At 37.4% G+C, this 12,973-nt stretch overlaps 1 protein-coding gene across 2 annotated transcripts in view; it reads right to left on the reverse strand.

Annotated features, from left to right (window-relative positions):
• Nucleotides 1–12,973, reverse strand: part of cib2 (calcium and integrin binding family member 2) — a 41,529-nt gene that overhangs the window by 13,624 nt on the left and 14,932 nt on the right. The window contains exon 1 of one of the 2 annotated variants that reach the window (XM_081356299.1): nucleotides 8,225–8,396. The exons of the other annotated variant lie outside the window; for it this stretch is intronic. Coding sequence (XP_081212425.1) covers nucleotides 8,225–8,298 — 74 coding nt within the window. The 5' untranslated portion in view covers nucleotides 8,299–8,396. Of the gene's footprint in view, nucleotides 1–8,224; nucleotides 8,397–12,973 lie in introns of those variants that run through there. 2 annotated transcript variants of the gene reach the window in all.

Below are 12,973 nucleotides of genomic sequence, written 5' to 3' on the forward strand. Positions count from 1 at the left end.
AGCTTCCATAGCCTACCTCCTGGCCTCTTCCTCCCATCCATCCTCCCTGACGCGTAGGCCTACCGTTACGGCCGGCCCAGCTATCAGTAGGCGCCGGCGGAGCCGCGGTAGCCTCCCTGAGAAAACGTTTTGAAAAGACGGGCTATGGACCCAACCATTTCTATAGGAGGGGAGGGGAGAACTCCCTCACATGGTACAACCCATGCTGAGTTGCGCGCTGTGGTGGCAGAATGCGGAACGTGTGTATCCTAATGTAACTAATGTGACATTGAAATGTAAAAAAAAAATAAAAAAAAAATCCTCGACCGGCCCAAAAGTGAAGCGGCCCACCGGGAATACTCCCGATTCTCCCGATTACCCACTCCGGGCCTGGCCCCAGTCTGTCAACACTGCATTGGCTCTCTATTAAACATTGTACAAACTATTGCTGATTACTTACAAAGCACTAAATGGTTTAGCTCCCCAGTACTTGAGCGAGCTCTTAACGCATTATAGTCCTTCACGTCTACTGCAATGTCAAAATTCTGGCCAGTTGATAATACCTAGAATATCAAATATCAACTGCAGGCGGTAGATCCTTCTCCTATTTAGCACCTAAACTTTGGAAAAGTCTTCCTAACATTGTCCGGGAAGCAGTTCAAATCAGTTAAATGATTATTATTAGGCTGCATAGATTAGGTCAGCCGGAACCGGGGACACTTCCTATAACACCTGATGTACTCGTTACATCATAAGAAGAATGGCATCTACACTAATGTTAGTCTTTCTGTTTATTCCGAGGTTTACTGAAGTCAGCCGGATCCGGGCCATATCCAGATCAGATGGTGGACCTGCGCCTGGACCCATCCACAACGTATCCCTGAAGTGCCAGCCTCATCAGCCCTGTGAAGGCCTCATCGACACGACAGCCATCGGCACTGATCCTCAATAAACTCGTCTCCATACTGGTGTGATGACTCCAACTTCCAACCAGATGGAACTGGATAAATATTCCGAATGTTCTGATCCAATCTGACGTCTGACCTGTAATGCTGCCTAAATCATAATCATACACTATTCGATCGTTGGCCAGAGGAGAACTGGCCCCCGACTGAGCCTGGGTTCTCCCAAGAGTTTTTTTCTCCATTCTGTCACCTGATGGAGTTTTGGTTCCTTGCCACTGTTTCCTTGGCTTTTGGCTTTCTTAGTTGGGGACATTTAATATTCAACAATATTATTGATCTGCCTTACTTAAGGTGGACAATGACGCAATTTTCTTCTAGAAACAAATTTTGTTGTATTATTTTCATGTTATCACTGTGAAGCTCCTTTGATACAATCTGTAAAATAAAATAAAATAAAGGTGACTAGCAACCACTCACAACACCCTAGCTGTTGTACAATTAAGCACTACACAAATTAACACCAAAAATCTGGTTCAGATAAAGTATGCATTGTCAGAGAGACAAAGATCAGACAGACCGCATCAATATTTTATTTGACTTTAGCAGCAGTAGCTCTATCATGGTAATATTATCCAGAGCTCCAGGTATTAAACAACATCAAGCTAATTTTTTATGTGGAATATGTTGCCATTTATTCAAAGCACCCTGGTGCATTACAGCACCCAGCGAATAGGTAATGAAAGCAGAGTGTTACAAAGCACTCTGGGGACATGAGATAAAAGCCAGTAATGGTTCATTGCTGAAGAATAAGCTGAGCCTATAATGGTCATTAGAGAGTAATGCATTAAACATCTCATTAACCCCTTTCATGGAGGCAGCCTCTATGTTACACTTTAGCACAGTTAATAAAAGCATAGATTTTTTTAACCCACCACATGAAACACATACATGAGAAGTCTTTACAGATACGCCGCATCTTTTATCGAGAAATTTCATTGTGATTTCTCTGATTGCAGTTTAGAAAGGCTACAACTTGTGAACAACTCAACTATGTGTGATAGTGATAAGATCACTTGATATGTTGTTATGACAGGAATATGTTTCTGTGCTAAGGGAACCTACACACCATGGTGAGGCTTATTCACTGTCACAGGAAAGTCTATGAGCCATCATGAGTCACCAGGAGACTGTAGGATGGGTTTCATTATGATAACTGAGGCCTTTCATTACTGTCTCTCGCATTAGATGGGTATAACAGCCACAAAAACACAATTAATCCCAACCAGTACAGATCAACATGAAGATCTTCACCAGCTGCTCATGTGATCTCAGCAAAATGTCTTTGGAGAAGAAATTCTGGGTGATATAATATAAATAACTTTTCATTAATAGGGTACAATAGGGTCTGACTCTGAAACTCTTAAATTGAGACTTTTTTCACATTTCTTGTGCTAATGATCTGACAAATGATGGGTTTAACATTCAGAAAATGTTGATCATCAGTCTAAAGAGGTCAAATTATTGTTTTGTAACATTGTTTTCTAAAATTATGTCTTAATACTTAAAACCTTGATTGTATTATTTTTTAGCAGTAAACATTATATAAACAATTAGATACTAATAAATACTTTATTTTAAATTAAGATGCCACTCAGTACAATGTTACACGCAACATTTTGGTAAATAAATAATAAATAAAATTAGTAATTAGAAATATTAGACACAATTAATTCAATCAATACATAAAAACAGACTGTGTCAAGATTATGACAACATTGTATGATTTTCAATGTTGAAAACAGTTGAGAAGATCTGAGGCTCTTTATGCTTTTTCAGATATTACCTTTCATGCGGAGTGTGATATAGCTGATTATAAATGTAAATGGTCTGCAAAGTACTAAAGATCAAAGTGCAGATAAATGGAGTCTCCCATTAGAAAGAACCGGTTCGGAACTTCATGAAATGAGTTGTCAGTAATCCCAGTCTTACTTCCTCCTCGCAACAACGTAGGTCTGTAACAATTTGCATAATGCCCACTTATGGTCTTCATTGGTTGCCTGTGAACAATGTCTACTTTGACCCTCAAACACTGTAGCTGTAGCTGAGACTGGAAGAGTTTAGTTGTTGACATGTTGAGAAGACACTGTTTTCTGCACTACGAAAGCAAATCCACTTTGCATTCACTTCCAAAGGATGAGGACTCAGGCTAGATTTAATATGTTAAAACCGATGCAATTGTTACTGTTTGTATCACTGTGTATCAAGTGCTGAGGAAGATCCGGAGCTGAAATTCAGAAATGGTAATGGATATTTCATTTCTGACACGCACTGTAGATTGTAGACCAGTTACAACAGACTGGGCCATCTGACCAATCAGAGCAGAGTAGACCAATCACACCAGACTCAGCCATCTGACCAATCAGAGCAGAGTAGACCAATCACAACAGACTCAGCCATCTGACCAATCAGAGCAGAGTAGACCAATCACAACAGACTCAGCCATCTGACCAATCAGAGCAGAGTAGACCAATCACAACAGACTCGGCCATCTGACCAATCAGAGTAGAGTAGACCAATCACAACAGACTGGGACATATGACCAATCAGAGCAGAGTAGACCAATCACACCAGACTCAGCCATCTGACCAATCAGAGCAGAGTAGACCAATCACAACAGACTCAGCCATCTGACCAATCAGAGTAGAGTAGACCAATCACAACAGACTGGGACATCTGACCAATCAGAGCAGAGTAGACCAATCACAACAGACTGGGCCATCTGACCAATCAGAGCAATGTGCACATTTTTAAAGACTGCATTATAGAAGAACATCCATATAAATGTCTAACAGAATCGTAATAAAATCTCGTTTAACTGTCACTTCGTCCCCAACCAGGGACTCGGACGGACATGGCCAAGAAAACAGCAGTAAATCATCTGTACATGATGCAGCGCAGCATCCTGAATCATATCATATTATCCGTTCAAGCAACATCAACCAATCTATCAATCACACATAATGCCCAGAAAAGGACATTGGATTGAACATAATACACTCTCAGTTGAAGTGAGAGCGATGTATTTTGCGTAGCATGATTGTTTGGCGAAAGATGGTGATGATATTGGAATAGAAGGTCAATTGCATTGGGGATTGAAAGCTTTGAACATCTAGAGAAACTAGGACATTGTGGCTGGGACAAGTGGCATTGAGTTGCTGATGTTTAAAGATCAATCATATTTCCCATAATCAATATGTCATGGCAAGTAATTTACATAAAAACAATGATTCTTTCGCACCAGCTCCATAAAATCTAAAAGCTGAGTCGCTGAGAGAACAGCAAAGCAAAGTAGACAGATACCTACAGCATTTCCTACACAGAAACTGACATGGAAATGTTCTGGCCATGAGTCAGACTTGGGGAAGTACACTAGCTACAGCTCAGCCAATCAGAGTCTGTTTGTTGGGCCTCTGTATTACCGTAATTGGGTCATTTGACTGTAAACTGACACTGTGCCTCTTTCTCCTGTATCTGCTTTTAATTTCTTAAAGTAGACACTTGATCTTCAAACGACAGCGATTAACAGCATATCCTGAAACCCGAGAGCAATATGTCAATCCTATTAGACCAGAAAGCATGCAATTTGTTTTATTTATACCTAATGCACAGAGGGAATGGACAGCCAGGTCGAATAACAACATAAGGCTTTATTTCTTTATGTTATCTTGAATAGGAATCTACAAAGGAATGAACCAGACCTGATGCGTCACTTTGCAAGTCTGTGCCTAATCAAGAGATTGGGTTCCAGGTCTTTCGTAAGGGTTGAAAAGCGATCCTACGCCGTGAGAGAAACACAGGTAACAGCGTTTACCCAAAAAGTCTCGATTTCAACCATTGGAAAACCGTTCTAGAAGCATCTTACGAACACAAAGTTTGTTACAATTTTAATTACAAAATGTTTGTCGTTCTCAAAATAATAAGAACCAGTTATGACAATGCAAATCTTGTTAGTGTTTACAGGTATTTCAAGAGACTTTCATGACAATTCATAGCTATTTTACTGGTGATTTTTGAGATTTCATATGGATTTGTTCAATCTCATTCATACTTTTTCATACAATTTTGGTGGGGGTTTGGGTATTCATACATGTTCGAACCTCTAGTACATTAACATTTTCCTACAATTGGATAGACATTGTAGCATACAATATAAGTATACACAATATCTCAGCATAAACTCTTTCACATTTGAACTTTCAATATGGCTTCATAAGTAGTTTGTTTGAATAATAGTTATTTTTTTACAAAATGGCAAATTAAAAAATAATTCATATAGTTAGGTTGTAGAAAAATGTGACCCAAACCTAAACTTAACCATGACTGAAACAGAAAAATATATACAAAGTGGGACGTTTTTGTATGATCCAAGTGGTACATTACCGTATGATTTTATATATATTACAAAAGACAACTTTGCCGTTCATAGAATATTTAATTCATAGATTGGTTGATTTTATTATATTTATGATACATGTAATTAAATGTTTAACTCATATTTATTTAACACAGTTTACACATTTACTTAAAATGCGCATGCGTCGCGTCTGAACGCGTTGTTGTCTTTGGAGCTCTATCGATTTGATTTATAATTCTTGATTTTACTCTTTAAACTTACTTACAACAAACATTTTCTACTTTTCCTCACTGAGAAGCACTACTGCTCAAACCTCATAGTTACAACGCGGACTGTTGAGCAGACGTGTCTCAAGCCTGTTAGTGATTCTACGCTGGATACTCTTATAGGTTACTCCCGGGGATCACGGCTGAACGCGTCTTCTCAACACTCACTTACAAACATTTTTCACCTATCGTGCGTCTACTCTACACCCGTACCACTTAAAAGACGGATTATATCTAAGACGCTTGTCAGAAATTAGTATTAATTGATAGCATCACTGGTAGTGTCGTTGCTAACTTACTGTCCATCTGTTAAAATGGCGAATATATCAGATGCAAGTAGTCTACCTTTTGGTGCAGGTGAGGACACATTTGAGCTGCACGCGGTACAGTCTGAGCTGGAAGCTGTTGAGAAACAGATCCACGACCTTTTAGTGAGACAGGCCGAGCTGAGAGACCGGCGTTTGGCTCTTGAAACATCACGCGCTGATGCTCACAAATCAGAGATTAATGTTACTAACCGGCTGACTCCGACCTCGTCTACTCCGTGCGTTACTCGGCATCGGTCCCGAGCGCCAAGGTCGCGATCAGCCATGGTCTCGTTCACTCCGGCTCCAACACGCCACCACGAAGCCTGGATATTTCCGCAGCGGAAGACGCGAGTCAGGTCTAGACCAAGACCCTCTCCGACCCTCCCGGTTTTCGAGTTATCCACACAAAACCGCTTCTCCGCTCTTCGCGAAACAGAACGCGATGCTGTGATCATCGGTGATTCCATTGTTCGGCACGTCCATGCTACATCAGGTAAAAATAAGGTGCACAGTCACTGCTTTCCTGATGCTCGTGTTTCTGAAATCGCTGCTCGCGTTCCCGAGATTCTGAACGATAACGAGCGCGTCGGAACTTTGGTATTGCACGCGGGAGTGAACGACATCAGGCTGCGCCAGACGCAAGTTCTGAAGCAAGACTTCAGGAATCTGATCGAGACGGTACGCAGCACATCGCCTGATATAACGATCATTGTGTCAGGACCGCTTCCCACGTACCGTCTAGGACATGACAAGTTTAGTAGATTATTCGCGCTAAATGAATGGTTAACGTCATGGTGCAATGAGCAGAAACTGCTCTTTGTAAATAATTGGAATCTGTTTTGGGAGCGTCCTAGGCTTTACCGTGCTGATGGCTTACGCCCGTTTCACACATACTCCGTGTGCAGTGCATATGCGGTGCGTGTTGCAGTGCGTATGCAGTGCAGGAGCAGCACACGCAATAGTGCTTTCACATATGCTGCGTTTGCAGTGCGTAACTGATTCGCTGCTGTTATACCACAAATACATACTCACTATTTGTATTTCAAATCCAGAAGTTATCAGCAACTTTTATTTTAAAAAAAGTTTTTTTTGTCAGCATTGCGATTCTCTTTGTACACATATACACTGTTTAATAGACGTATTCACGTTTAAACACAATTTAAACAACATATTATTAAATGCATTACTTCTATATAATTATATATTAAGTTGCTCAAGCAATAAGTGGTAAAAATATTTTACCATGTAGGCTATACTATTAAAATCGCATAGCCTACATTTTAAATTAAAACTTAAAATTGACAAAAACAGCAGACTCATACCCTTGCCTTTTTTTGCATAATTTAAATCTTTATACAATAAATCTTGCATGTGACTAATAACTTGTTTTTCCACCTCCACGAATGAGACGAGTGTTGTTCATTATGTTGTCTTATTGAAGTAAATGGTATTTTCCCTTGATTTACCCCGGTCTTAACGTATCAGCATTCCGATTGTCTCTGTACGCATATACACTCTTTAACAGACGCACGTTTAAACACAATTTAAACAACGTCAGCCTATTATTCAATGGATTACTTTTACTTATATTAAGTTGCTCAAGCAAGTGGGCAAATATTTAACCATGTACTTTATATTAAATCGCAAACATTTTAAATTAAAACTTAAAATTGACAAAAACAGCTGACTCTCATGCCTTTTCTTTTTCATTTAAATTTGAATACAATATCAATCTTGCATATCACAAAGAACTTGTTTTTCCACCTCCACGAATGAGACAAGTGTTGTTCATTATGTCAACTTGTTGAGGTAAATTGTAGCTTTCCTTGCTTTACCCCGGTCTTAAAGTGAAAAAAAAAAAGTATTTAAATACATTTATGTTGAGATTACTACATTTTATTTAATTAATCGCATTTATGGTGAAATTGCTACATTTTTAGGTCAATCTGTTCATTTTGACCACGAAACATGCACTGTCACTTTAATTCAGCGCGTGCAGCACAGCAAAAATAGACTCGGTGCGGAAACGATCGCTGCACTGCTGTATACGCACCGCAACTGGAACGGATCGCCGGACTGCATCCGTGAGCAGTGTGAAAGCTCTAACCTGTTAACATGGGTACGGAAAAAAATACGCACCGCATACGCACTGCAAACGGAGTATGTGTGAAACGGGCGTTACACCCAAGCAGATTCGGATCGGATCTTCTGTCAGATAACATCTCCAAAATGTTAAATACCTTTTGACTAGTAACCAAAAGTCCAAATCATAGTCTCTGCTGCACCAAATTAACTGACAAAAATACTAGTGTAGAACATTGCATAGAAACTGTGTCTATTCCAGTAGCGTACCGTGGGGTTTCAGTCAGGGCCTTCAGTAACGATCTACCCCCCCCCCCCCCCAAAAAAAATAAAAATACAATCATGCACTGTATGCACTGCGTAACATCAACGACGAGACAGCTGATCTTCAACCTCAGCGCACACGTACACCACTGTACATTATAAAAGCTGAGCTGAAACATCTCGCGCACGGATGTAAGTTAGTAATACAAATAAATAAAACATCTCCGGTTAACTAGCAGAGGGTTGTTCCATAAAAGACGCTTAGAAAAGCGGGGATTAAACTCCAAAACCGGACTTGAATGAGCCTAACAAATGAGTTGGGGCTAAAGTGGTTCCATAAAAGGTAATTGAAGCTCACGCAATCTCACTAATTTGATCCAGGTTTATCTAGTCTAGATAATTGCGTGTGCACGCGTTTCTTAAGCAGCCCTAGAGGTCGATCGTGGATCAAATCGATCCACCATCAAACAGCGTACATATTTTGTGCTGTTTTATGCGTTTGTGACATGTTTTTCCCCCCCTCAGTTCAAAACTTACATTTTACAGTTATATTCTCCATCTGTAAATGTTCGAAAGCCATGCAAATGTATCCATTTTGCTGCTAATTTTCATATTGAACGAGCGCTGCTGCGCGCATGCGCGCCAAATAGGAGCGCAATAATTCTTAAAATCGGAAAATTCGGAAAATTAATATGCGATATTTTATAACACTAGAAATATCTTCTAATTATAATAATTTATCTTTAGGATGTTGGATAAGTTGCACTGAACTTCAAGCAAACAGAAGTACTTCAGTGAAGTAGCCTATAATTCAGGGAAGTTTATTTTAAGAAACTAAATGCCTATATAAATATACAAAATATAGTTTTGGGTATAGGACCTATGCTACTTAATAAAGATGATGTATACTTATTTAGAATGCTGAGAATTACAGCTTTTAATGCAATATTTTTTTGGAAAGCAAGAATCCCCAGTTTTAAATGAGTAGATTTAGTTTCTAAAGTACATTATGGAGAGGATAACATTAAATTAAGAGCAAATGTATACATTTTGAAAAGATATGTGCAACTCTAAAATCAAAGAATATTCCATAAAATAAAGGAATATATATTATTAACTACATTTTTATATAACACTCCCTCCCTTTTATTTCTAGTAATTTGTTCTTTCATTTATTTTACTTATTTAATATTGCATATTTTATATTCAAATAATATTACTTGAATAACTATTAGGAATTATGTGTCATTATAAGAGTTTGATATAAATATGTTAATGTTAAATTTTTATTACTATTTATTTATTGTTTTTTGTCTTATCCCCCTTAAATCATATGTAAAAGTGTCTATGAACTTTTTGGTTATTTTTCTATTCATGTGTGTTTTTAGGCTATGTGTTGGTGGGTATTATCACAAAAGAAAAAAAGTAGAAGGAAAAATAAGGAATATTTATTGGGGGAAAATATGATGTCTTTAAAGGAACTGTAAATTTGTATAATTGTGTTAAATGTGTTTGAATTGAAAGACATAATAAAGTACATATATATATATATATATATATATATATATATATATACACTAAAATATTTGTTATTTGGACATTAGATGTGCCTTATTTAGAATTTTAAACCTGTGTGTATATTTTTATGATAGCAATAACTGTAAAGGGACTATTGTAATGGGGTAAATCAAATGTAGGCTAATATACTGTCAATTACTAAGCTCAGATTCATCTTACCAGTTAAAATTTAAAATTTAAAATTTGCTTTTGTAATTATTTATTTTTAATTTTGTGATTTTAACTTATGCTTTACAAAGCTTTTTTTAGATTGTGTTCTAATGTTCTTCTAATCATAAACATGTACTACAGCTGCCAAACAAAACCAGAGAGAAATGTATTCATAAATCTTTAAAACAATCTAATTAAATCTTGGGCACAAAACATTCAGCCAGTAAAAAAAGAAAACCTGTAGTATATATATATACAGTGCTATGCATAAGTTTAGGCACCCATGCTAAAGTTGACTAAAAAGAGGAATAAAAAACCATCTTTTGGAAATTGAACTTAATGCCTTAATTTAAAAAATTAGGAAAAATCCAACCTTTAAGAACACCAATTTTCTTTGTGAATGAATAATGTATCGTAAATAAATAAATGTTCTTCCTTAAAATACAGGGTGCATAAGTTTGGACACCCCTATGTTAAATTCCCATAGAGGCAGGCAGATTTTTATTTTTAAGTATTTAAAAAAAATTTTTTTTTAGGATACTATGCATCCTGATAAAGTTCCCTTGGCCTCTGGAATTAAAATAGCCCCACATCATCACATAGCCTTCACCATACCTTGAGATTGGCATGGTTTTATTTCAGTTAGCCTAATAGCTAGTTTGATTTGCATTGCTTTATCAGGATGCATAATATCCTAAAAAAATTTTTTTTTAAATACTTAAAAATAAAAATCTGCCTGCCTCTATGGGAATTTAACATAGGGGTGTCCAAACTTATGCACCCTGTATTTTAAGGAAGAACATTTATTTATTTACGATACATTATTCATTCACAAAGAAAATTGGTGTCCTTAAAGGTTGGATTTTTCCTAATTTTTTAAATTAAGGCATTAAGTTCAATTTCCAAAAGATGATTTTTTATTCCTCTTTTTAGTCAACTTTAGCATGGGTGCCTAAACTTATGCATAGCACTGTATATATATATATATATATATATATATATATATATATATATATATATATATATATATTGTATTTAGGCCTATCTATCTATCTATATATATATATATATAGGTCTATATTGACTAATTTATCATTGTAGCCTTATTTAAGTTGATTTTCTGTATACTGTGTATTTATTTTTGGACTAATAGTGGTTAATAAAGTCCAATAATGGTATGAGAGAGTGTCAGTGGTAATATCATTGTGTTCCTATTGGTCAGTGTTAGAGGATCTGTGTAACAACTGAGGCTTAGCCTGACAGTTAGCCTGCCCTGGACCAGGCTAGTTTCCCAGCATAAGTTGCCGGGGTAACTGAGTTTGAACTTTTTTAAGTTTGATTTATGAAACCGAATCTACCAAAAATAAGCCTGACTAACCGAAATAAGCCTGGCTTATACTCTAATCTTGGTTTATGGAACAGCCCCCTGGACATTAATTTTCGTTTGTTGAATAAGATGCATTCTAGCGCTGAAATGTGTTGTTCAAGCTGAGTGCTCGTTGCCGCTGTTATCAGTGGCGCGGATACAGTGTTCTCTTGTGGCTCGCGCACAGTTTTCACTCAGATGCGCGCTTCAATCTAGCGCCGTTGCGGAGACTTTCTATTCGTTGAAATCTTACAAAACAAAATGCACACAAACGCCTTGCTTGATATACAACCACTGATGAACATATTCGGTAAAATAAAAATAAAGAACTATACAAGTGTGGACTCGAACTCAGAACCTCTGACACACTTGGCTAAAGTTCTACCACTGGACCATCGTCGAACACTAGGTTGCATAGTTATCAATGGATTTACTCACGTGGAAATTCTCGGTATTAACAAAATTGGTAGATCTAGAATGACAAATGTACCCAAAATGACCCAATGTACTAATGAAATTTATTTCTGGACATCGTAATGTTATTTTTCCTGAAAATTGTTATTGTACACAAACATGTATTGTATCTGCCCACCCATGTCGATGACATCAGCGCGGGCTAGCCGTCGACACATCGCTGGGCCTCTGGGGCGTTCTGTCATACGCATCACAATTTGATTGGCTGATAAAACACGTCAGTCAAAGTTATGATCAATTGGAAAACGGCAGCTTCAACGGAAGGCTAGCTATACTACTAGTGCTGGTCCACGGCGTTTAGATGATGTAAAATCCAGCTCAGACTCACAAAAAATAACCATATTCTTTCTGGAAATATAATTGTAACGTACTGATAGACAGTAATTGAATTTAGACATGTTCAGACACACATTAATTTAATTTTAGAAAAAAAAAAATTCTATTTTGACAGGGCCAGCAGAGAAGGCCCTGCTGGCTCTGACGGCACACCACTGGTCTATTCCTCGTTTAGTGCGATCAAATAATAAATCTACTGCAGGATCTAGGAAAAATCTAATTGTTATTAAAACAGAAAATGTTGCTATTAGTAAACAAAAACAATTTCTAAAGCTAGGTCTTTTAAACATTAGATCACTCACACCTAAGGCAGTTATTGTAAATGAAATAGTCACAGATAATAGCTTCGATGTACTTTGCCTTACTGAAACCTGGCTTAAACCAAATGATTATTTCGGTCTAAATGAGTCTACTCCATCAGGATACTCCTATAAGCACGAGCCCCGTCTGATTGGTCGTGGCGGCGGTATTGCAATTATCTATAGAGATATTCTCAATGTTACTCAGAAAACGGGTTATAAGTTTATTCATTTGAAGTACTTGTACTAAATGTTACGATCTTAGATGATAGAAAAACATCCCTATTATCTTTAGCCTTGGCTACCGTATATAGACCACCAGGGCCTTACGCTGATTTCCTAAAAGAATTTGCAAATTTTCTCTCAGATCTATTGGTCAATGTCGATAAAATATTAATTGTTGGAGATTTTAACATACACGTAGATAACCAAAATGATACGTTAGGGGCTGCGTTTATAGACTTATTAAACTCCTTTGGGGTTAAGCAAAACGTTACCGGACCAACTCATCGTTTTAATCATACACTCGATTTAATTATATCACATGGAACC

The sequence above is a fragment of the Scardinius erythrophthalmus genome (genome assembly GCF_964197995.2).
Source record: "Scardinius erythrophthalmus genome assembly, chromosome: 24".
In the NCBI taxonomy this organism is placed as follows: Eukaryota; Metazoa; Chordata; class Actinopteri; order Cypriniformes; family Leuciscidae; genus Scardinius; species Scardinius erythrophthalmus.